The 25,599-nt window shown below is 32.6% G+C and overlaps 1 protein-coding gene across 1 annotated transcript; it reads right to left on the minus strand.

The window, feature by feature from the left end:
• Positions 1-123: 123 nt before the first annotated feature.
• LOC108488538 (L-ascorbate peroxidase 2, cytosolic) lies at positions 124-2,225 on the minus strand. The gene is made up of 9 exons (XM_017792819.2): positions 1,823-2,225; positions 1,566-1,740; positions 1,421-1,486; positions 1,268-1,316; positions 1,093-1,175; positions 923-1,002; positions 715-817; positions 490-548; positions 124-396 (listed from the first exon to the last, which is right to left on the minus strand). Exons 1-9 carry the CDS (start codon positions 1,942-1,944, stop codon positions 378-380), a joined length of 756 nt encoding a protein of 251 aa, XP_017648308.1. The 5' UTR covers positions 1,945-2,225; the 3' UTR covers positions 124-377.
• Between the last annotated feature and the right edge of the window lie 23,374 nt (positions 2,226-25,599).

The following is a 25,599-nucleotide window of genomic DNA, read 5'->3' on the forward strand; positions in this document are numbered from 1 at the left end:
AAAATTATACTTTAATTCTTAAAAATATAAAAAATTGATCTACCCTTTAAAATTATAAAAATATAAATTATTAAAATAATAAAAATACATTCAAGATATACCATTTAATTCGTACCCAAAACATTTCCCACGCTTTCAATACATACTCATTTCTATTAATAGGAGGAAACAATTAACTCATTTCCAACAAAACGTGCACTAAACACCAACATTTCTTTGTCCTCAAATTCTTATTTCATCATACTGTGATATTTATTAATCGTACACAGGACACAAAACATAAATTTTGATCAACATGTTTTTCACAAACGGCAAAGACTCGTAAACATCAGGCACAAGACAGCAGCATGATCATGTTGGATGCTTTTATAAATCCCCTATTCGGCATCCGCGAATCTAAAACATGGTCAAAGAAATTGTTAGATTATATAGGAAAAATGCAAGAGAATTTGCAGAAGGGGATGAAATAAAAAGTTGGTTGCTACTCACCCAAGCTCCGAAAGCTTCAAATGAGATTCAGCATAGTCAGCAAAGAAGGCATCCTCATCCTAATAAGGCACAACATTATTCATAACTAAAAGTTCCAACTATTACATATATATATACATGTACTGGTACAAATGAAACGCACTTGAGAGATAAAATAAAGGTTGCATATGTTAAATCTATATGATATATATAGCAAAAAGCTGAAAGATATGAATTGATACTTACTGCAGCATATTTGTGGACAAGAGGGCGAAAGACAGGATCTTCCAAAAGTGCTTTGTCGGTTGGCAACTGAATCAGACCTTCTTTCTCTCCACTGACAAGTTCTCTGTTTCAAACAAGAATGTAAGAACATGGGTCACAATGCAATCAAGTTGGAAACGATTCGAGCATCAACTCACAACAATAATTTAAGTACTAAAAGAGCTGTTACTTGAAATAGGAGTTATCAAAAATGAGAGGATTCGAAGTCCAGGGTCCCTCGAACCCAGAACGCTCCTTATGGCACCTCCCCTGTAATAATAATGGTTTCAACGACATAATTAGAACGCATTGAACTTACGTCTAACAGTTGGAAAACATAATCTCTCTTGTCAACTTTACCAGCGTATGACCACCGGATAAAGCAACAATGTCTTTATCGCCAAGACCCATGTGCCCAAACACTTCTCTCAGATGATCAGAGCCTGTATAGAAACAAAAATTAAAGAATGGAAACTTCTTTACAACGAAACACTTGTAATTATCCATTTTCTTAATTTTCATGCATGAAACTGACCCTTGGTGGCCTGTGGCAGACGACCCTCTGGAGGTGGTCCATTTTTGTCCTGAAAAACAAGTCGGAGTTATAACTATATATGTTTCCCATCCTTTTAAGATCATAAAAATAAGGTGTGATCAAGCACAAATGGGAGATTAATGGATATCTTACCGGTCTCCCAGGGTGGAAAGGAATTTCAGGCCCTCCCGTAACTTCAACAGCAACAATTCCAGCCAACTTTTCACCACATCGAAGTCAATAAGAAAAACACCGAGTAAATAGAGCAAAAGCAAACACTGATTTGGGATTGGAATACCTGGTAGAAATCTGCGTAAGACAGAATGGGGAACTGTTCCTTAACGGGTTCTAAAAGCCTAACAGCTATGTCGAGACCGCTGTTGGCTTCATGAGCGAGCTCATCCCGATGCTTGATCGTCCCGAACGGCCCTCCTGTTCCGGTTTTCACATCGAATGTTCCAGCTGAGTGCCATCTGTCTCATATAAACCAACGGATAATGAAGTCCCAGCAGAAAAAAGAAAAACAGAACAATGAAAAAATGACAAAAAGCTTACGCTAAACGGAGGATGATGGGAGCACAATGCTTCTCGGCAATGAGTCCCCGAAGCTTTCTCTTGCATTTCTGCACTGCTTTTTTATACTCTTCGCTCACTGTCGGGTAGCACTTCTTCGCCATTTCCAAGTGTTCGCACTGATCCCAGATAAAAAGAAAAACAAGAAATGTTTTGCAATAACGAGCTGAAGGGAACTGGCTCTGTTTCTGGTTATTGTCAAAATGCTGATTGTAGAAAGATCATGAAAAATGGAGTGTGGTGGGATGAACTAGAAAATATAGAGAGAGGAAAGATGTCTATTTCGGACAAGAAGATTCTAGTGTTCATTTTGAACTATTGGATCATCGGGTGGACCGAGGACGCATGGGGTCTGCCTCTAGAAGGGGGAAGATAAAACTCTGAACCGGTTGTTTTGCCACGCGCTTGTGTTTATGAATTCGGGTGAGTTGGTTTTGTATAGGGTTAACGTGGTTAAAATGAGCTTTCAAAAAACTTAAATTGTTTATTATTCAGTGTCATAAAAACATTTTTTTTTAAATAAAATGTTTGTTTTTGTTTTGTTGTTCTAAAAAAATATGTATTTAAATTATAATTAAACTCATTAATATTATTGTATATGTAATGTATAAACTTAAATTATATTAAAAATAAAAATAATTTATTAAGAAATTAATATTATATATATGAAATATATAAACTTAAATTATAATAAAATTTATATTTGAATCTTTATTTTCACTTATTATTATATCATATTATTATTATTATTCTTGTATTAATGAATATTCAATTTAAGTTATAATGCAAATATAATAAAATAATTTATGATAATTCATTCGATATATAAAATATAAATTTTGAATATTTTAAGTAATTAATATAAATTATTTATAAATTTTAATTTTAACATATAAATCATATTTATCTTTTATAGTTAATATAAATGATGGGCAAATTTATAATTAGCTTAATACACCTTTTAGTCCCTGAAATATGTCTTCTTTTCATTTTGGTTATTAAAGTTTTTTAGTTCACTTCAGTTCCTAACATTATTAGACATTCTCACTTTAGTCCTTTGAACAGTAAAACTAATGGCTAAGATATTCAACTATTCATATTCTATCACATGTGATATGATGATGTTAGAATGATGTCATCATTCAAAAACTTTTAAAAATCTTTAAATTTGAAAAAAATACAAAAATTATAAAAAAAAATATTAGAGAATGTTATTAAAATTAGAGAAAATTTTAAAATATATATTAGATATTTTAATATTTTTAAAATTTTATAAATCACACATGAGACCATTGTCTCTCAAGAATATCATCTACAATAATTATTTTATAATTCAATTAATCGAAATTTATAATTGTTAGATATTTTAAATGATAAATTTAGATAATTTTTTAAAATTATTTAAATAATTTCAAATAGATAATAATCTAAATAATATTTTGATAAAAATAATCTAGATAACATTTTATTTATAAAAAAAAGGATAAAGCCTAAAACAAGAGCACAAATTAAATCAGCTTAACAGCATCTCTCGGCCAGTAGCATCGCATACAGGCTCGGCCCTGGGGGTAGACTAGGAGTGCAGCTGCACAGAATCCAAAGTTGGAAGGGAGCCCAAAAATATTTTATTTCTTCATAAGTGAAAAAAAAAACTCTTCATCTTCTAAACTTTCTGATACGTTACAGACAGGAAAAAAAAAACAAAGGAGTTCATTGGAGCAGGAAAAACAAGAAAAAAAATAAAAGAGACTTTCAATTCTTCCGCTTCATCTCCAACTCCTTGACTTTCAAACCTCTTCTAGTTCCTAAATTTCAACTCTTACCATTAAAGTTAAAAACAATTTCATTTCCCCGCCCCAAAAATCAACAATTACTAGCATTGTTACAGGTATAATTCATTAATTCTCCCTCCTTCCTCTTTGTAACTTGCATACTTAGACAGAGCACATCACTTTTTTAGTTGATTATGCCATCAGCATCTAGTCATTATTTATGTTATTTCTGACATTGATTTTAATGCAATTTAACTATCTTGAACTCTGGGTTGTCAAACTCAACACAATAATACAAGCTATCGTATTTTCATTGATGTATTAGGAAGTAACTAACAATTTTCTATTTAATGGAATTTCTTGGTAAAAATTAAAGATAGTATAACATCCAGTTGTAAAAAGAAAATTAAGAAAAGAATATAAGAATTGGGTTTTCTCAAAACCAAAAGGAAATGGCATAAAAGGGGAAAAAGAGCTACCCTGGCATGAAAAAAGTGATATCTTCAGTTCAGAGCTATTTCAATTTACCTGTCATCAATGTTGCGCATGGTCCATTAAGGTGGAGTAACACTTTGACTTGAGAGGTTATTGAATCCCTATAAGAAATCTAGTAAGAAGAAGAAGAAAAAATCTCAAGTAGGGAGAGAAATGGCTTCTACTTCAGTTGCATTACTTCATTAGGTAACATAAGCGCTAAGAATTGTTTGGCCTACTGAATTGACAAAAATCAAAGATCATACAGCTTTCAAAGCATGTTTTTATTCAAACAACAAAAAAAAGTGCTTACCATAGTAAAAGTACATCCACTGGGTTCATTAATTATAACCTCCACCCTTGAAAGATGCTTCAGCTTGTACAACTTAGCAGGCTACACAATTTAAATGATTTATATGTTAATATAGAATAACTAAAATCCTTACTGCTTAAGAACCTTTTCTTTAATCAAATAGTACTCCTCCCTTTTGTATCAGAAGTTAATGAATTTTGCTTTCTGTTTATACTAGAAATATTCTTTTTTCTTTAATGATAAAAGTGGTACAATAAATTTTTTCGTGTTCCACATGAAGAGGTTGACAAATGACTAACTTTAGTTTCTATTTGTTTATTCTTTATTTTTTACCCGTAGTAAACTTCAATAGAAAGTGGAAATTACTAGTATATCGTTTTTCTATGAAACTCCTTGTTTATTCTTTATTTTTTATCCCTTTTAACATTTATGATAATATTAGGATGGTATAAGTGTTGAATCTTACTAGCTTTGCAATTGTTTGTTGAATCTTGTACCAAATTTGTTCACTTAAAGTTGTATTATCAAAAAGCTATTTAAACACCCCTAACCCATATCCATCGCTAGAACAGGGTTACGATGCATTATCGGAGTTTACAAATCAAACAAACAAAATTTCAAACATTTTATATCATAAACTATTCATGTCAAAAGCCAATCGAAATCATACATACTGTCCCTTATACGAGCCCTCGAGGCTCAAATTATGCATTAGAAACAAATCGAGACCAAATCGGAAACTCAAAAATTATTTTGGAAACATTTAAAATTTTCAAAACTGCAGGGGTCACACAGCCGTGTGGCCAGGCCGTGTGACTCACACGACCAACAGACACACCCGTGTCTTAGGCCGTGTGGACATTCGAAATAGGGACATACAGCCGTGTCTTGGCTCATGTAACTCACTGACTTGGGTCACACAGCCAAGCCATACACCCGTGTGCTAAGTCGTGTGAGTATACTGACTTGTACTCTTAAAAAGCTATAGGGGACACACACACGGTTGAGACACACTCCCCTGTCTCTGCCCGTGTGGACAAAAATAGACCATTTTCCAAGTCATATTTCTCACCCATTGTGGCACCAACCTAAACTCAATATTATGCACATCAACAAGCCATAACAAAACATCCAAAACAAGTCAAAATCAAGCCTTAAACATGTAATATTTCACATATAACCAATATGCCCTTAGGCACCTCAAATGACAATATTCAAACATGTATTTTCATACATATTTTTTAACCAAATAATCCATCAATTTACCAAGTTAATTTGCATCCTTTTATACCGATTCATTTATCTACCAAAACACACCATTTGATACCAAAACGCATTTCAAATACTAACATATTTAAACATATATATACCTTACATATCAAGGTACCAATTCATCACCAATTCTTCACATCACAAAAATATGTACAAAATGCACATTTAGCTAACATTTACCTTTCATCATTCTATCACAAATCAAGCTACGCACCAAATATGATAAGGCCATTTATATATACTGTAATAACCCAAATTTTAAGGTCATTGAAAAAAAATTGAAATTTTCGGGTCATATTTTTGCAAAATGAATTCGTAAATATTTATTAGAAATATTTATGAAGCTAGTAGTGTAGTTGATTAGACTTTGATTAAGTGAATTAGCTTGAATTAAGGCTAATTTAGTGAAAGGACTAGATTGAATAAAGTGTGAAGGTTTAATTATAAAGCGTAGGAAAGCCAAGGGATTAAATTAGCAATTAGGCCATAAGGTGACAAATGTATGGTAAAAATAAATAAAATGTGTAAAATATAAATGGTACACATGTAATAAACATGTGTATTTACTTATTTTATAAGAAAATAATAATAATGATTAAAGTATATTATAATAATATAATATAATAAAGTAATTAAATAAAACAAATAAAATAAAAGAAAGAATGAAAATGAAACAGAGCGGGAAAAGAAAGAAAGAAAAAGAAAACGAAAATTTAGGGTTTTGGAGTTCCAAGCTTGATTGGTAAGTCAATTTGATCCATTTTCTTGTAATTTTGATGTCTATGGAATCCTAGAAAAGAATACTACTTGAGTTATGTTGAAATTTAGAAATTTATTGAATTTTTACATGTTGATTAAGTTGAATAAATGGAAGAATTAAGTGTTAATTTGATGGAAATTCAAGTTAAAAGTGGGAGAATGATTAAATTGTGAAATAAAATATAGGTATTGCAATAATAGGGATTGAATTGAAAAGATGTTTAATTAGTGTTTTATGCTATAAATTTAAGAGTTGGAATAGTTTAAAATGATAATTGGATGAAAATATAGGATTTGTTTTGAAGAAAAAGAATGGTTATGGTGGAAGGACTAAATTGGAATTTAAGTAAAAGTTACATGGAAATACAAGAGTGTGTTATTAAATAATATATATTGATAATTTTAAATGTTAAATTTTATGTAGCCAACGTAGCACCAAAAACATCATCGAAAAAGGGAAAGGAGAAAGTGAACGAGGATATCGAGTAAACTCGAGAAATTCGGTTTGTATTTCTATAAACTATATTTAATGATTTAATACAATGTAATTGTTATTCTTAGTAATTAGAATGTATAATGAATGATATGATAGAAATTATTACTGCTTTTGTATTGAAATGTAACGATTTGTACACCCTATTAACAAGTGTCGGACTAGTCAGATACAATTGGCATGCCATAGGATTGGAAGTGTTCAGGGATATTTCGACTGTATGTCGATGAGACACTATATGTGTCGACTACTGTAACTATTTCGGATTCGTTCCAAAGAGGTACTTTGTACCTGACTATGACTGTTACTGCTACTGTTACTGTTACCTTACGGTGTATTCTGGTTTCGGCCAATGAAACACTGTACATTATCCCTGGTGTGTGGGTTGGATCCGTGTATCTATCCAGGTTCGAGTTATGTTAATAGGGGTAATTGAAAGTACTAAAGACAAAGACTGACTGCTATTGATTATGTAACTGTGACTGCTATACAAGTATTGAAAGATATTGAATGATATGAAAAGTATAAAAAGAATTGTTTAAATACATTTAAGAGCTATAAGTTAAAGGTAAGTGATGAAGCTAATAAGATTATGAAATAAAAATTTATGTTACAATGTATATACAAAGCTTATTATTGTTTTAAGTATTAGTTTATAGAAATACCACTGAGTGTATACTCAGCGTAGGGTATGTTTCCCTGCGCAGGTCTAGGTACAAAAGAAAGTTAAGGACTCAGCATCCAAGCCAATCCCGGACTCAAAGTGGTGAATACTTTTCTTTTGGTAAAATGGCATGTACCTAGGCTGTTAAGGTGTTATTTTGTATATGATAGTGTATAAACATGAAAGTTGTTGAAGCATGGTATGAAATATGCATATTTTGGAAGTTAAACTTACATGAGTTTGACTAGTATGATAATGTTGTATTATTTTGATATGAATTGTGGTACATAATTCTTAAGAGGTATTGAAATGAATGAATGAATATTTGCTAAGTTTGAACGGCATAATGAATGATATTTGATTTAAGAACTATTAGTAAATAATTGGGCATGAAATAGATGTGTTTAGCATGTGAAAATAGCTTAAAATGATAAAAAAATCATGTTTTCACACGGCCAAGTCACATGGGCGTGTGCCTAGGCCGTGTGAATAAGTCAGAATCTGCCCATGGCCTGGCCCCACGGCCATGTCCCAGGCCACACAGTCATGTCCCAGGCCACACGGGCGTGTGCCCTTATCTCCAAGGAAAAATTTCTAAAGTTGCCAGTTTAGTTCCGAATCACTTCTAAAACATATATTGGGCCTCGTAGGCCCATATTAGAGACTTTAAGATGAAATTTGAAAGGTTTTCATTTGTAATGAAAATTTTTGACTAGATGTTGGATAAATTCTAGTGTATAAGTCCAGTAATGCCTCGTAACCCTATTCCGATGATGGTTTGGGGTTAGGGGGTGTTACATATACACATAGCAAAATATACCAAAACACAAGCCAAAGTATATGTCTACAACCACAACATCACACACCAACATTAGCCAAAATAACCTATACATGCCATTATAACCAAAATGTGACCAACTAAAAGTACCAAAAGAGCCGATGGATAGAGTGGTATAGCTCTGACAAGCTTCCGACCTGAACAAGCTTCCGAATCACTATAAAACACAAAAAATAACATAGAGTAAGCATTTAAGCTTAGTAAGTTCGTATAACTTAGAATTTAACTTACCATTTTAAATCACAATTAAGGTAAGCTAACATAAAATATCCCAACCAATTTGGCTAAAAGCCTAAACACATGTTCATCAACATATTAGCCATGTAAATCATATATAAAATCCAATACACATGGATGAATTCAACAAGTAATCACATTTCATATACATGAATTATTTATTGCATATATCAATGTATCATGTAACATCACTTTCATGTATTTCATTAAAATACCTGTAATAGTTCATATCGAACTAATATAATCTTATAACAGAATTGTGCCCATTAAACTATTTAGAATATCGTTAGATACGTGGGTAGTACACATGAGGTATACTGAACTGTAATCCGTTAATTCCTGTACATGTATGCTCATACGAGCTCTGAATCGGTATGCTCTTACGAGCTGAAATCAGTAACCCTAGTGACTTGTCATTTGTATCCTATGAATTCCTAAGGTTCAAACAAGGCTCGGTAGTCGTTGTACGTCGTCAGATATGCCATCAGTATTCATTCATGGCAATTACACAATTTACAAACATATCATTCAATTTAAAACATATAAGTGTATAATATGATTACATGAACTTACCTCGACGAGTGTACGTAGATACGGAGGCAACTAATCCAATATTTTCTCTTTGCATTGATCTAACTCCGTACCAGGTCTGACAGGATCTATATGAATGAATTTAAGCCAATTCAATATAATTCACATTCAATTTAGTCCAACATTTAATTTTAAAAAAATTACTATTTTACCTATATGCTTTTTAATTCTTTTGCAATTTAGTCCTTCGGCTCAAAAAATGAAATTCATGCAATTTAATCCTTAGCCAAGCCTAACTGATTTTTACACATATTAATAGCAGCCATATATTTCATAAATTCACAAATTTATCATCTAATATTTTCTATTTTCCAACTTAGTCCCTATTTAATAATTTCACTAAATTTTTTTTTCCAAAAGTTGTTTATCTAACAATAACCATTCATTTTCTATAATCAAACTTCAAAACTCACATTTATTCATCAATGGTAAAACCCTAATAGTTTAACAGCTTCACAAATTAGTCCCTGAACTAGCTAGATTAAGCTACAATGATCCCGAAAATATAGAAATATTTAAAAACGGGATAAAAATGCATACCTAACTGAAAGATTAAAGATGGCTGAATTTTAAGCATAAAAATGGCTTCCTTTCCTCTTGAGAATCAGTGGAAGAAGATGGAGAAAGATGATAGCAATTTAATTTAATTTTAACTTATCATTTATTAATTAATTACTTAATTAACTTTTAAAATTAATTCAAATTAAAAAATTGTCAAGTCATTATCATCCACTAACATACTAATGGGCTAATTACCATATAAGGACCTCTAGATTAATGTTCTATAACTATTTAATACCTTTAATTATTAGAACTCAACTTTTGTACTTTACGCGATTTAGTCCTTTTTATCAAATTGAACATGTAAACAGTAAAATTTCGTAACAAAATTTTTATACGGTATTTCTATCGTGCAGTAGACAATAAAATAATAATAAAATAAATTCTTTGAATTCAGATTTGTGGTCCCGAAACTACTGTTTTGATTTCATTGAAAATGGACTGGTACAACTCTCCCCCTAAAGGAATTTTCGTCCCTGAAAATCTCACCAGAAAAGAGGTTCGGATATTGCTTTTTCATAGCTTTCTTGGGTACCCAAGTGGCTTCCTCTATTTTGTGTCGCTGCTAGAGAACTTTTACTAAAACTACGTTTTTATTTCTTAATTCTTTCACCTCTCGTGTTAGAATTCTAATCGGTTTTTCACTATATGTCATATCAGGCTAATCTCGACATCTGTCAGAGAGATAACATGTGAAGGGTCAAATCGGTACCGTCGTAACATAGACACGTGAAAGAAATTATGAATCCTTTCAAGCTCTGACAGTAAAGCTAATCGATATACCACAAGTCTGATTCTTTCTGTAATCTCGTACAGCCCGATAAATCGCAGACTCAACTTCCCTTTTCGACCAAATCAAAGAATTTTCTTCCAGGGCGAAACTTTCAAAAATACTCTGTCCCCGACTTGGAACTCTATATCTTTACATTTAAGATCTACATACGATTTCTGACGATCTGAAGTTGCTTTCAAACTATCTTGGACCACTGTCACTTTTTCCTCAATCTTGCGAATCAACTCAACCCTGTGTATCTTTTTCTCGCTAAACTCGGTCCAGTATAATAGAGAGCGACACTTATGACCATACAGAGCCTCATACGGTGCCATTTTTATGTTCGATTGAAAACTATTGTTATACACGAATTCGACCAATGGTAAATATTTCTCCTAGTTGCTTTTGAACTCTAGTACACAACATCGAAACATACCTTCGAGAATATGAATTATTCATTTAGATTGACCATCAATCTGAGGGGAAAATGCAATGCTGAAATGCAATCACGAACCAAGAGCTTTTTGTAACTTTCTCCAAAAGAGCAATATAAACCGGGGATCTCTATCCGAAATAATAAAGATTGGCACTCCGTGTAATATAACAATCTCAGAAACATATAAATCAACTAATCTGTCAAGAGAGAAATCTATACGTAACAAAATAAAATGTACGGACTTCGTAGAACGGGCGACGATTACCCAAATGGCATCTTTCTCCATACAAAATCTGTAGTAACTATATCCCATTTCCACTCCGGTATCATCACTGGCTATAATAGTCTTGAAGGTGCCTGATGTTCAGCTTTAACTTGCTGACATATCAAACATCTAGATACAAAGTCAAAAATCTCATGTTTTATTCCCGACCACTAGTACATCTGTCTCAAATCACTGTACATTTTATTGCTTCCCGGATGAACAGATAAGCTATTATTATGAGCTTCGTGTAAAATATTCTATATAATCTCTAGATTCTTGGTACAAAAACTCTACCTCTGAATAACAAACAATCATTGGGTCCTATCTGAAATTCTGAATAAGAAGTTGACTCACACTGTTCCCATTTAGCTAAAAACTCACTACATTTTTTAGCTTCGCAAATCTACTGTAAAAACATCGGTTTAGCTTTTAACTAGTCTAAGATCGAGCCATCTTTAAATAATGATAGTCGAGTATTCATTACTCGTAGAGTAAACAATGACTTTCTACTCAAAGCATCAACAACTACGTTTGCTTTTCCCGGATGATAATTAATGATTAACTCATAATCTTTCAACAGTTTAAGCCATTTACGTTGTTTCAGATTCAAATCTTTCTGCGACATTAAATACTTTAAACTCTTGTGATTGGTAAATATGTGAAATTTTTTGTCTAACAAATGGTGTCGCCAAATTTTCAATGCAAATACAATAGCTGCCAACTCTAAATTATGCGTCAGATAATTCTTACGACTTTAACTGTCTGGAAGCATAAGCTATTACTTTGTCTTCCTACATCAAAACACAGCCTAAACTATTTAAAGATGCATCACTGAAAATCAAAAAATTTTTACCTGATTCAGGCTAAATCAGAACTGGTGCTTTGGCCAACAATGCTTTCAACTGGTTAAAACTTTGCTGACATTTATAATACTATTCAAACTTCTCATCTTTCTGTAATAACCTCATCATCGGTATAGCTATCATTAAGAACCCTTTTATGAATCTTCGGTAGTAGCCAGCTAATCTCAAAAAACTTTTAACTTTGGATGCGTTTCTTGGTGGTTTCCAATCAACAATTGTAGAAAATTTACTTGGATCAACTCTAATGCCTTCAGCCGATACTATATGTCCCAGAAAACTGACTTCTCGAAACCAGAACTCACATTTGCTAAATTTAGTAATTGTCTATCTAGCAGAGTTTGTAAAATAATTCTCAGATGCTCGACATGTTCAGTCTCGTCTCGGGAATATATCAAAATATCATCAACAAATACAACAACAAATCTGTCTAAATATGGTCTGAAGATTCTGTTCATAAAATCCATAAATACTACAGGTGCATTCGTTAAACCAAATGGCATTACAATAAATTCATAATGTCCGTACTTGGTTCTGAATGCAATTTTTGACACATCCAAATTTTTCACTTGTAGCTGATAGTAGCCGACACGGAGATTAATACTTGAGAATATTGTGGCACCTTTTAACTAATCAAACAAATTGTCAATTCGAGGTAGTGGATATTTGTTCTTAATTGTAACTTTGTTGAGCTGACGGTAGTCAATGCATAATCTCATCGATCCGTCCTTTTTCTTAACGAACAGAACTGGTGCATCCCAAGGTGAAAAACTGGGTTGAGCAAAACCTCTATCTGTCAACTCTTGCAATTGTGCTTTCAACTCTTTTAACTCAATAGGAGCCATTCTGTATGGTGCTATCAATATTGGTGATGTTCCAAGTACAATATCTACATCAAACTCGACCTTTCTGATTGGCGGTAATCCAGGTAACTCCTCTGGAAACACATCAGGATACTCACAAACCACTAGTACTGATTCAAGCTTCAATTTAAACACTTTAGTATCCAATACATAAGCAAGGTAAGCATTACGACCTTTTTCACATGTTTCTGTGCTGACATAGCTGATATAACAATAAGTAACCCACTCGAATTATCTGATTCAATACAAAACATCTCACCATTCTGACATTTCAATAATAAGCTTTCATCTACAATTTACCACAACATCATGCAAAGTTAGCCAATCAATGCCCAAAGTCACATCAAATTCATCAAACAGTAATAACATCAAATCAATCAGAAAACTGTAACCCCAATTCATCAAATGACAATTCTTACAGACTTTATCAATTAGTACATACTGGCTTAGGGGGTTCAATACTTTAACCATGAATTTAGTGGACTCAACAGGTAAATTTTTACTAGACATTAAATTCGTGCATACATAAGAATGGCGATCAGGGATCAATCAAAGTAGTTAGATCAGTATCATAGAGAGAAAAAGTATTGATAATAACATCTGGCACAGAAGCATCCTCGCGTGCGCGAATAGCATAAGCCCTAGCTAGTGTTCGGGCCTCAAACCTCATAGTAAAGTCTTTCGTTACACCATGGCTACCACGTACATTTTCGAGATTACGAGGTGGTTTACCTCTTGCAGCTATGTTCCTCGGCCTTGAAGTTTGAACTTTCTCTTTTTTGGATTTCCCAGGGCAATATCTAAGACAATGGCCAAAGGAACCAAGTCTAAAACATGCTTTGTTCTTCATTCGACACTCACCATAATGTAGCCTATTACAGTGCTTACACTCGGGTCTAGTGTTTCTAACACTACCCACACTCGCTATAGATGTAGCCTGAGGTTTAGGACTGGAGCATCTGGTATTTCTGTCTCTATTAGAATGTCCCACAGAAGCAATAGAATGATAGGGATGTTCTTTAGATTTCTTTGATGCTGACTGGTATGACTTTCTCATCAATCTCTTTCTCGAATCTTTGGCTTTAATCTCAGCGTGTCTTTTCTCTTTACTCAGCTCTTCGGCTTTATGTGCCCGATTGACCAGTACGAAAAATTCTTTCGACTCAAGGATCCCGATTAATAGCTTTACATCTTCATTTAATCTATCTTCAAACCATTTACACATTATAGTCTCAGTCGGAATACACTCTAGAGCATATTTACTCAAAAGAACAAATTCTCTCTCATATTTTGATACGGTCATACGACTCTGTTTGAGCTCTAGGAATTCTTTACATTTTTGATCCAGAAACCTCTGACTGATGTGTTTCTTATGAAACTCGGTTTGAAAAAACTCTCAAGTGATACGCTCTCTCAGCACTACAGAAGTCAATGTATTCCACCACTTGTAAGCCAAATCTTTTAGTAGATATACTGCACACTTCACACATTCAGTCGGTGTACAGGATAACTCGTCAAAAACCCTGATGGTATTCTCTAACCAGAATTTAGCTCTCTCAGGATCATTCTCAGGAGTAGCTCAGAATTCTTCAGCCCAGTACTTACGAATCTTATCAACAAAAGGCTTACTAACTCAAATTGGTTTTGTACCTTGAGGAATAACGGGAACTAGTTGGGGAATAGAAGGGGGTGGAGGTTGTTGACCAGCTAGGTTCGTTCATACAAACTCAGTGAACCATTCATTCATTATTTAAAAGAAAGCTTCCTTAGCCTCTCCTCCCCGACCCTCAGATACGACCCTCACATCACTTGAAGCTACTTCGTGAATGGAGGCTTGAGCATTACTCTCTACTTCATCAGAATCAGCTCGGTTAGATGTCATTACTATATAAAAACATGTTTCAAAACAGTCAGCACACTATCACAAGTTATATAATGGCATGTATAGCTAGACTAGTATACACTACGTTAGTCCGAGAATCGACTAAATCGTAGCTTTGATACCAATAAATGTAACACCCCTAATTCGTATCCATCGTTGGAATTAGGTTATGGAGCATTACCGGAGTTTACAGATCAAATAGACAGAGTTTCAAACATTTCATATCATAAAATATTCAAGTCATAAACCAATACAAATCAAACATATTGTCCCTCATACGAGCCATCGAGGCTCAAATAACGCATTAGAAAAAAATCAAGACTAAATCAGAAACTCAGAAAATATTTCGAAAACATTTAAAAATTTCAAAATTGCAAGGGTCACACGGTTGTATAGCTAGAACGTGTGACTCACATGGCCAAGAGACACGTCAGTGTCTTAAGTTGCTTGGAAATTCGAAATAGGGACACACAGCCGTGTCCCAGCCCGTGTTCGTGCCCGTATAACTCATTGAATTGGGTCACATGGCCAAGCCACACACCCGTGTGCTAAGCCTTGTGAGCATACTGACTTGTACCTTAAAAAAGCTCCAGGGGACACACGGCTGTGTCACCTAGTCATGTGTAACACACGACTGAGACACACGCCCGTGTCTCTGCCTATGTGGACGAAAATAAGTCATTTTCCAAGCCACATTTCTCACCCATTTTAGTACCAACCTAAACTCAATATTATGTACATCAACAAGCCATAACAAGGCATCCAAAACAAGCCAAAATCAAGTTTAAACATGTAATATTTCACATACAACCAATATGCCCTTAGGCACCTCAAATGGAAATATTCAAACATGTATTTTCATATATATTTTTTAACCAAATAAACCGTCAATTTACCAAGATAATTTGCATCCTTTCATACCAATTCATTTATCTACCAAAGCGCACCATTTGATACCAAAACGCATTTCAAATACTAACATATTTATACATATATATACCTTACATATCAAGGTACCAATTCATCACCAATTCTTCACATCACAAATACATGTACAAAATGCACATTTAGCTAACATTTACCTTTCATCATTCTATCACAAATCAAGCCACACACCAAATATGATAAGGCCATTTATATATACACGTAGCAAAATATATCAAAACACAAGCCAAAGCATATGGCCACAACCACAACATCACACATAGGCCAACATTAGTCAAAATAACCTATACATGCCATTATAACCAAAATGTAACCAACTAAAAGTACAAAAAGACCCGATGGATATTGTGATATAGCTCTGATAAGCTTCCAACTCGAACGAGTTTTCGAATCACTATAAAACATGAAAAATAACATAGAGTAAGCATTTAAGCTTAGTAAGTTCGTATAACTTAGAATTTAACTTACCATTTTAAATCATAATTAAGGTAAGCTAACATAACATATCCCAACCAATTTGGCCAAAAGCCTAAGCACATGTTCATCAACATTTTAGCCATGTAAATCATATATAAAATCCAATACACATGGATGAATTCAACAAGTAATCACATTTCATATATATGAATTATTCATTTCATATATCAATGTATCATGTAACATCACTTTCATGTATTTCATGTAAATACTTATAATAGTTCATATCAAACTCATATAATCTCGTAACAGAACTATGCCCGTTGAACCATTTAGAATATCATTGGATATCTGAGTAGTACACACGAGGTGTACTGAACTATAATCTGTCAATTCTTATACATGTATGCTCATATGAGCTCTGAATCGGTATGCTCTTACGAGCTATAAATGGTAAGCTCCTCCGAGCTGAATAACTGTAAGCTCATGTGAGCTGAGTATCAGTAAGCTCATACGAGCTAAAATCGGTAACCCTAATGACATGTCATTTGTATCCTACAAATTCCTAAGGTTCAAACAGGGTTCAATAGTTGTTGTACTCATCGACTATGCAGTCGATATTCATTCATGGAAATTATAGAATTTACAAACATATTATTCAATTTAAAACATATAAGTATACAATTTAATTACACGAACTTACCTCGACGAGTGTATGTAGATACGAAGGCGACTAATCCGAGATTTTCTCTTTGCCTCGATCTAACTCAATACGAGGTCTGACAAGATCTATATGAATGAATTTAAGCCAATTCAATATAATTCAAATTCAATTTAGTCCAACATGTAATTTTGGAAAATTTATCATTTTGCCCCTATACTTTTAATTCTTTTGCAATTTAGTCCCTAGGCTCGAAAAATGAAATTCATGCAATTTTATCATTACCCATGCCTAGAAAAGTTTTACACATATTAATAGCTAATATATATTTCATAAATTCACAAATTTATCACCTAATATTTTCTATTTTTCAACTTAGTCCCTATTTGATAATTTCACTAAAAATTTCTTTACAAAAGTTATTAATCTAACAAAATCCATTCATTTTCTATCATCAAACTTGAAAAATCACATATATTCATCAATGGTAAAACCCTAATAGTTTAACAGCTTCACAAATTAGTCCCCGAGCTAGCTAGATTAAGCTACAACGATCCTGAAAACATAGAAATCTTTAAAAACGGGACAAAAGTGCATACTTAATTGAAGGATTAAAGATGGTCGAATGTTAAGGATGAAAATGGCTTTTTTTCCTTTTGCAAATTGATGGAAGAAGATGGAGAAAGATGACAGCAATTTAATTTTATTTTAACTTATCATTTATTAATTAATTACTTAATTAGCCTTTAAAATTAATTCAAATTACAAAATTGTCAAGCCATTATCATCCACTAACATACTAATGGCTGATTACCATATAAGGACCTCCACATTAATTTATATAGCTATTTAATACCTTTGGTTATTAGAACTCAATTTTTGTACTTTATGCGATTTAGTTATTTTTATCAAATTGAACATGTAAACGGTAAAATTTCTTAACGAATTTTTTTTATGTTATTTTTACCATGCTGTAGACCATAAAATAATAATAAAATAAATTTTTTGACCTCAAATTTGTGGTCCCAAAACTACTGTTTTGATTTAATTGAAAATGGGTTATTACAGCTTTGCAAGAATGATAAAATTGATGAAGCTTACTAGCTTCTAACTGAGATGATTGAGAGGAATATTAATCCAGATACATGGAGTTACAATGTGATCTTGGCTTATCATTGCGGAAATTCTGAGGTTAATAGAGCTCTTAGATTGATTTCAAGAATGCAGAAAAATGATTGTTTGCCAAATAAACACACTTACAATGTGACATTAGTTTCACTTAATTTTTTACTTGAGGCTATGTTTTTGTTACTCATTTAATTTTTTACTTGAATTTCATTTAATTTTTTAGTTAATTACTGTGTCTATTTGTAATTGACTATTATAATTATATTTACAGAATTCTAGTGACTCGATTTGACTTTTGGAATTAGCAAATGTAAAAGCAAATATTCAACTTAGAATTCTTCTATTAGGTGCTATTATTTTATTTTATTATGTTACTTGAGTGTCTGGTTTATCTTTTATATATAATGTTGCCTAAAAAGCATTTATATGGAAGTGAAAAAAAAGAGAAAACACGTTAAAGAGTTAAAAAAATCACAAGAATGTGCTATTGATAAATTTATTTTTAAAAAAAGTAGTTTTTAATGAAACTTTGAATCAATCAAATAAAGGTTTGAATAATGATGTCAATGAGAATGATGAGATTAATGATCCAAATGAGCCTAATGATGTTCCAAATGTATCCAATATTGAAAATCTTGGTCTTAATGAAGAACAAAAAATTCCTCATAATATTGGCATTGATGAAGAACAAATAATTCTTTATTTGGATATTTATGATCCTAGAAATTGGGATAATCTTGATAAAAAAAAAAGGGACATTTTAGTTGAAAAGGGGCCTATAAGAGAAATGAATCTTGATTTTCCTCTCGAAAATAATAATAAACATTTTTCTAGGAAGTTGAGCAATGGTGAGGTTAGCGATAGAAATGGTTGGTTTATTCCAAACATGTTGACAAAGTATGACAAAGTTTTTTGTTTTTGTTGTAAGTTATTCAAATTTATTAGTAACAAAAGTTTGTTAGCAAATGAGGGTTTAAGTAATTGGAGGCATATTAGTGAGAGACTCAAACAACATGAAAACAGTTCTGAGCATATGACTAATATGAATACTTGGAATGAAATGAGAATAAGATTGGATAAAAATAAAACAATTGATAAAAGCTTGCGAGAACAATTTATGAAAGAGAAAGAGCGATGGAAACAAGTTTTACTTAGAATATTTTCAACTGTGAATTGTCATGCTACTCATAATTTGGCTTTTCGAGGATCTAATGAAAAACTCTTTCAAGATAGCAATGGTAATTTCCTGGGATTGATTGAAATGATTGCGAAATTCGATGTGATAATTCAAGATGTTAGACGCATTCAAAACCATGAAATTCATTATCATTATCTTAGGCATAAAATTCAAAATGAATTGATTTCTCTTTTGGCTGATAGTGTTAAAAGTTCTATAATTAAGATTATCAAAGAGGCAAAACATTTTTCTATAATTCTTGATTGTACCACTGATGTTGGTCATCAAGAACAAATGACTCTAATAGTATGATGTGTGAATATGTCAACTAATAAAATAAAAATTGAGGAGTACTTTTTAGAGTTTTTTAATAATAATCTAGAACGAAATATTTTTATGTGTTAATTATATATTTATTTTGAGTATAATCCTACTAATTTGGGCTTTTTATGGTCTTTTATCTTTTAGGGACTAAATTGAAGGCAAAAGTAAATTTAAGGGCGAAAAACGTGAATTTGGAGATAAAGTGGGCCAACATGCGACATAGGAGAAAAGGTGGTGCCGAAAATGCAAGTATGAAAGACATAAGGACAAAAATGCAAAGAAGAGATATTTTATAAACACAAAACTCTATTTAATTTTTAATTATATTAAGATAATTGTTAGATATTATTATTTAGATTTTATTTTATCTTTTATCTTTATTTATCTGTATTTATCTTTTAGAACTTAAGTAGGACTAGACTAGGTTTCCTAGTACTATAAATAGGGGATGGAGTGACTCAAATTTGAGATCATATCTTTTCTGTAAACACTCCCTCCCCAAAAAAAGCTTAGCCTTGTTATTTTCTTTATTCAATAAAATTCTATTTTTTTAATTCTTTTCCAAAAAGCATGAGCCACTAAATCCATCTAGCCAAAGGCTGTCAAAAATCCCCAAAAAAGGTTCATGAGGCTTAGAATCCATGCTTAGCCTTCTCAACGAGTATTCATCACTTCTCCGCATTATGGGGCTGACGCTTCCGTCCATGTCCGTTCAAAAGTGATCTTTCCAACTCGTGCAAGGAACGACCGCTTTGTATATTTTGGGAAGGTTGCACAGCTGGTTCGTTAGCTTACTACGCCAGTGGTTGTCGAGCCCAAAAGACAAAATGGCGTGGGATTTGCCATTGGGAAGTGATGATCTAGTGTAAGACGATCCTACAGGAGCGACGGTTGGCTAGAGTCAGGTTCCTCTAAATTATAAGTCTAAACCCTAAGTGGAGCTAGTGGTCGTAGGTGTCCTCTTCCACTATAACTGGCTTATTCAATTCGAGAAGGATCACCTAAACGTCGAGGATTGAACCCAAGGTTGATCAAGACAACCGGAGGCCAGAATCTTGCCACATTAGAAACTCTTTCTTTCACAAACTCTGTTTATTTTTATATTCTCTATTTTAATTTTCGCTATTTATTTAATTTCGCAATTTCAATCAACTTTTAATTCTGTCTTTTTATTTTTTTTCCCTAGCTATGTAGGTTTTCTTGGGTACGATTCTGTCTAGGATCTCACGAAACAAGACATTGTGCAAATCTAATCCTTGAGGATTTGACCCTACTTCCCTTATACTATTCTTTTTATTTTTTCTATAGGGATAAGATATATTTGGTGCTTCAACGACACATCATTTTTTAAGGTGGATGATACATCTGGATTGGGAATTTTTAATGAATTACAAGATGTTTTGAAGTCTTTTGATCTTAATGTTGAGGATGTAAGGGGTCAGGGTTATGATAATGGTTCCAATATGAAAGAGAAGCACCAAGGTGTTTAAAAGCGATTTCTTGAAATAAACCCGAGAGTACTATATATACCTTGTGCTTGTCATAGTCTGAATCTTACTCTTAGTGATATAGCACATTCTTGCATTAGAGCTATTTCATTTTTTTTGAATTTTTCAACGCATATATTCATTATTTTTGAGTTCTACAAAAAGATGAAAAATTTTACTTGATAATTTCCCTAAATTAACAATGAAATTTTTATCTAATACTCGTTGGGAGACTCGAATTAAAAATGTTAAAGCTATTAGATTTCAAACTCCCCAAATAAGATTGGCTTTGTCGGTATCATATGAATCTTGTGATGATGCAAAATCAAAAAGTGAAGCGGAGAGTCTGGTCAATGCACTTGAGAGTTTTGAGTTTTTGCTTGGTATGGTAATTTGGTATGAAATTTTATTTGCTATAAATATGGTGAGTAAGAAATTGCAATCTAACTCTATGTGCATTGACACCACCATAAATCAATTGTAAGGTGTATTGTCATATTTTAAAAAGTATAGAGATGAAGACTTTACTTCTAGTATGAATATTGCTAAAAGTATTGCACTTGATATGAATGTAGAGCCTACCCTTCCAATAAAGCGTCGTGTTATTAGAAAAAAAAAAACAATTTGACAAGAATAATCAAGAGGATGAAGAAATTCAGTCAACTGATGAATTATTTAGAATTGATTATTTTTTAGTTATTGTAGACATAACAATTACTTCCTTGAAGAGCAGATTTGAGCAACTAAAAACATTTGAAAGTACTTTTCAGTTTTTTTTAATTCAAACAAGTTAAAGTCATTGGATGAAATTAAATTGAGAGAATGTTGTGTTACATTTTACTCTACCTTTTCTCATGGTAATTTATCAGATGTTGATTTAAATGATTTTTTTCTCTGAATTGAAAGTGTTGCAATTTACTTTACCGAATAAATTAATGCCAGCCACTAAAATTCTTGAGTTTGTCAAATCTGTAGATTGCTATCTGAATGTTTCAATTGCTTGTAGAAAATTTTTAACGATCCTTGTGACTGTGGCATCAGCTAAAATAAGTTTTTCAAAGTTAAAGTTAATCAAAACATACTTGAAGTCATCAATGTCATAAGAACGATTGAATGGTTTGGCAATTTTATCAACCTAGAAAGATTTTTTTGGAGAACATTGATGTTGATGTTATCATTAATGATTTTGCATCTCAAAATGCTCGTAGAACCCACTTTTTATAATTTTGTATTTTTGTAGTTGATAACATTATAGTAGATTGAATGAAAATTGTTTTTTTTTTAATTTTGTTAGAAAATATCTTATTCATCTAATGTCATAAAATGTATTATTTTAATGAAACTACTAGTATATATTTTTATTTTATTATATTACATTTTATAATTTTTTAAAACGGGCCCAATTTATTGTTTAACCTAGGGTCTCAAAAATATCAAGAATGTGCTTGATCGCACAATAGGATAGACAATAAGTCTTTAGGGAGTCCATTTATAATCTATAAATGTTAACCATTACTACTTCCAAATCTAGATCTTCTGCTAACAAAAATGAACAAGACCATAGGTCAAGCTCACATAAATGTTGATTAACTCCTGAGCAGCGTCATTCTGAATCTATTACAGTCTTAGTATCACTCTTCACCTTCAATTTCCTCCACTCCTTCTGCCATGCCAACCGAAATCCATCATACACTGGCAAAATTTCAAATTCTAAAACCAAACAAATACCCAACTTACAATGGAAACCAGTGATAAAATCACCATTAGCATCACGGATCAAACCTCCAACCCTATATTGTTAATGTAGAATTTCAGTGAGGAAAATCTAGAACACTAGAACAGAACATAAACAACAACTTGATCGTAAAAACAAAGCAAACATACATTCCAAGTTGTAAATTTGGCACCAAATTAAAACTTTTTAAAAATCAATTACATCGTCCCAAAAACGAGCCTACGAGGCCCAAAACATGCTTTGGAAGAGGTTCGGGACTAAACCAAGAACCTTAGAAAATTTTACGACACTTAGAGAATTTTTGCTAAACCAGGGGTCACACGCTCGTGTGGCTTGGGACACGCCCGTGTGGGCAGGCTGTGTGGTCACACACGCTCGTGTCCTTAACCCATGTAACTCTCTGTTTGTCACCCAAGAGCAAATTGAAGTCACACAGCCATGGCACACACCCGTGTCTTGAAGCCGTGTCCTTCGCACGGCTGAGACACATGGTTGTGTCTCATGCTCATGTGCTCGATACTGAGCATTCTGTTTTGCAACAATTTAGGTGTAGGGGACACACGACCGGTTCATACGCCCATAAGGCTGACCATGTGTCATACACGGCCTAGACACATGCTCATGTGTCTACCCGTGTAGACAAACACAAGGCTATTTACCAAGCCATTTTTCCATCCTTATTCACACATACACTTAATCCAATTCAAAGGCACAAAACAATACATACTTGGGCAACCAAAACATCCACATTCATGGTTAAAACATATTAACTTAATGTCTTTATCTAACATATTCACTACATTTATTAAGCCCTAAATCAAACATACAAGTTTCACATTCATTACTCTTCATTCAATTACTATTTGGTTACCAAATTATACTCAAATTCCTCATCTCATCAATAGGTCACAATTCCAAACATTTCACATTCACCAAGCATACCATGATCATATCACCATAGACATTGACACATATATGAATATACTTAGGCTTACAACCATGTTAGCCAATATAAGCCAACTTACATGGCCAAATAGCAAAACAAGCCTTTGATGAGTACAAGTCATTGCATTGACTAAAATCATATGATGCATATAACAAAATGACCAAGTCTCTATACATGCCATAACTCCAAATACTTGAATTCATCAGTACCCAAAACGATAGCTTGATAGTGTGATAGGATCTCCGGCGATCTCCAACCCAAGCTAGCTTGACAGCACTATAAAACATAGGAAAGAAAGGGGGTAGCTTTGTAAGTCCGTATGAACATAATAAGCAACTCTTACCAATCATTTACCAAATCCAATAATATAAACACAAGATAATATAAATTTCATTAAAACTCATAGTTATAACTTATTCAGTCACATTGTTTGTTCTATCAATTTGCAAGCATAACTTAACATGTTTTGACATTAGCCTAATAACTGAAACTCTCTTTTGTAGCATATTACAGCAATTAACAAATCATTTCAAACCTCATAATAAACATGCACCTTAATTATGTGTACTCATATTTCCAAGCATATATCTTAATATCTTTCAATTACCTAAACTTTTATCTTCCAGTACTCTCATAACCATTTTAATAGGCACATATGCCAATCTTTCCTTATTCTCATACCCGATAAATTACAAAATCATGATGTTTCAAAACTCAATTTGGCCTGAAAGCCAATCACATGATCTTCAATCTAATTTATCATGAATTTCATACATCACAAGTATAGACCAATAATCACAAGTTTTTTCACAAAGTCATTCTCGTGGATATCATGAACTTACAATTCATAAAGTCAATGCTTATAAACTTTACGTACATACTTGTACCAATTCATATTACTTACATGCTCTTTCTCTTCTTTGACATACCTATTAAATTATCCGTTGAACAGGAATCTCGTACTCACAGTACCGTACCAATGCCATATCTCAGATATGGTCTTACATGTAATCTTGTATCGATGCCAATAGCCCGGTTATGGTCTTACACGAAGTCTCATATCGATGCTATATCCCAAATATGGTCTTACACGGAGTCTCAAATCGATGCCATATCCCAGATATGGTCTTGCACATAATTTCAGTAACCCTAATGTCATGACATTTGTATCCTATCTATTCTTAAGGTTCAACCGGGACTTTCTCTGTATCGAATCTATGTCAGTCATTTCCGTAGTATCATACTCATTAGCATTCACATTTCATTTCAATTATTTAGCATTTACGACAATTATATCAATTAAGAATTTATACATGTATAATTTAATGCTTATTAAACATACGAACTTGCCTCGACATAAAAATGGCGAAAATGGCCTAACCGTCAAATACTTGTTTTTCCCCCGTTCTAATTTCGAACCTCGTTTTTCTTGATCTATAATATCACAGTTAACTTATTTAGTCATTATACTATTCAAACCATCCCAAAATCACATTTTAAAAAAATTACATTTTTGCCCTTAAAGTTTGACATTTTTACATTTTAGTCCCTAGCCTCATAAAATGAAATGTACTCAATTTCTTCAATACCCATGCCTAGCTGAACCTTATACATTCTTATAAAAGACCAAATTTTTCTTTTATTTGAATTTTAACACCCATTTTATAACTTTTTACAAATAGGTCCTTTTAGGCATTTTCATCGAAAATCACTTAGCAAAAGTCATTTATCTAACAACTAACATGCATTTTCTACCATTAAACATCAAAATAAACAAATATCCATCATGATTAAAATTTTAGACTTTGATTATGTCTTAAATTAATGGTAGAAATAAATAGACCATGTTACAAGGATTTCAAAAACATAAAAATCATTTAAAACGGG

Source organism: Gossypium arboreum, chromosome 4 (assembly GCF_025698485.1).
Source record: "Gossypium arboreum isolate Shixiya-1 chromosome 4, ASM2569848v2, whole genome shotgun sequence".
Lineage (NCBI taxonomy): Eukaryota > Viridiplantae > Streptophyta > Magnoliopsida > Malvales > Malvaceae > Gossypium > Gossypium arboreum.

Bases quoted from the DNA above. Each gene is read 5' to 3' on its own strand.
- LOC108488538 (XM_017792819.2), bottom strand. From the start codon at position 1,944: ATGGCGAAGAAGTGCTACCCGACAGTGAGCGAAGAGTATAAAAAAGCA. The intron at 1,487-1,565 runs GTATTCCAATCC...TGTGGTGAAAAG, and splicing joins CTTACGCAGATTTCTACCAG to TTGGCTGGAATTGTTGCTGT. The intron at 1,003-1,092 runs GTAAAGTTGACA...TTATTATTACAG, and splicing joins TATCCGGTGGTCATACGCTG to GGGAGGTGCCATAAGGAGCG.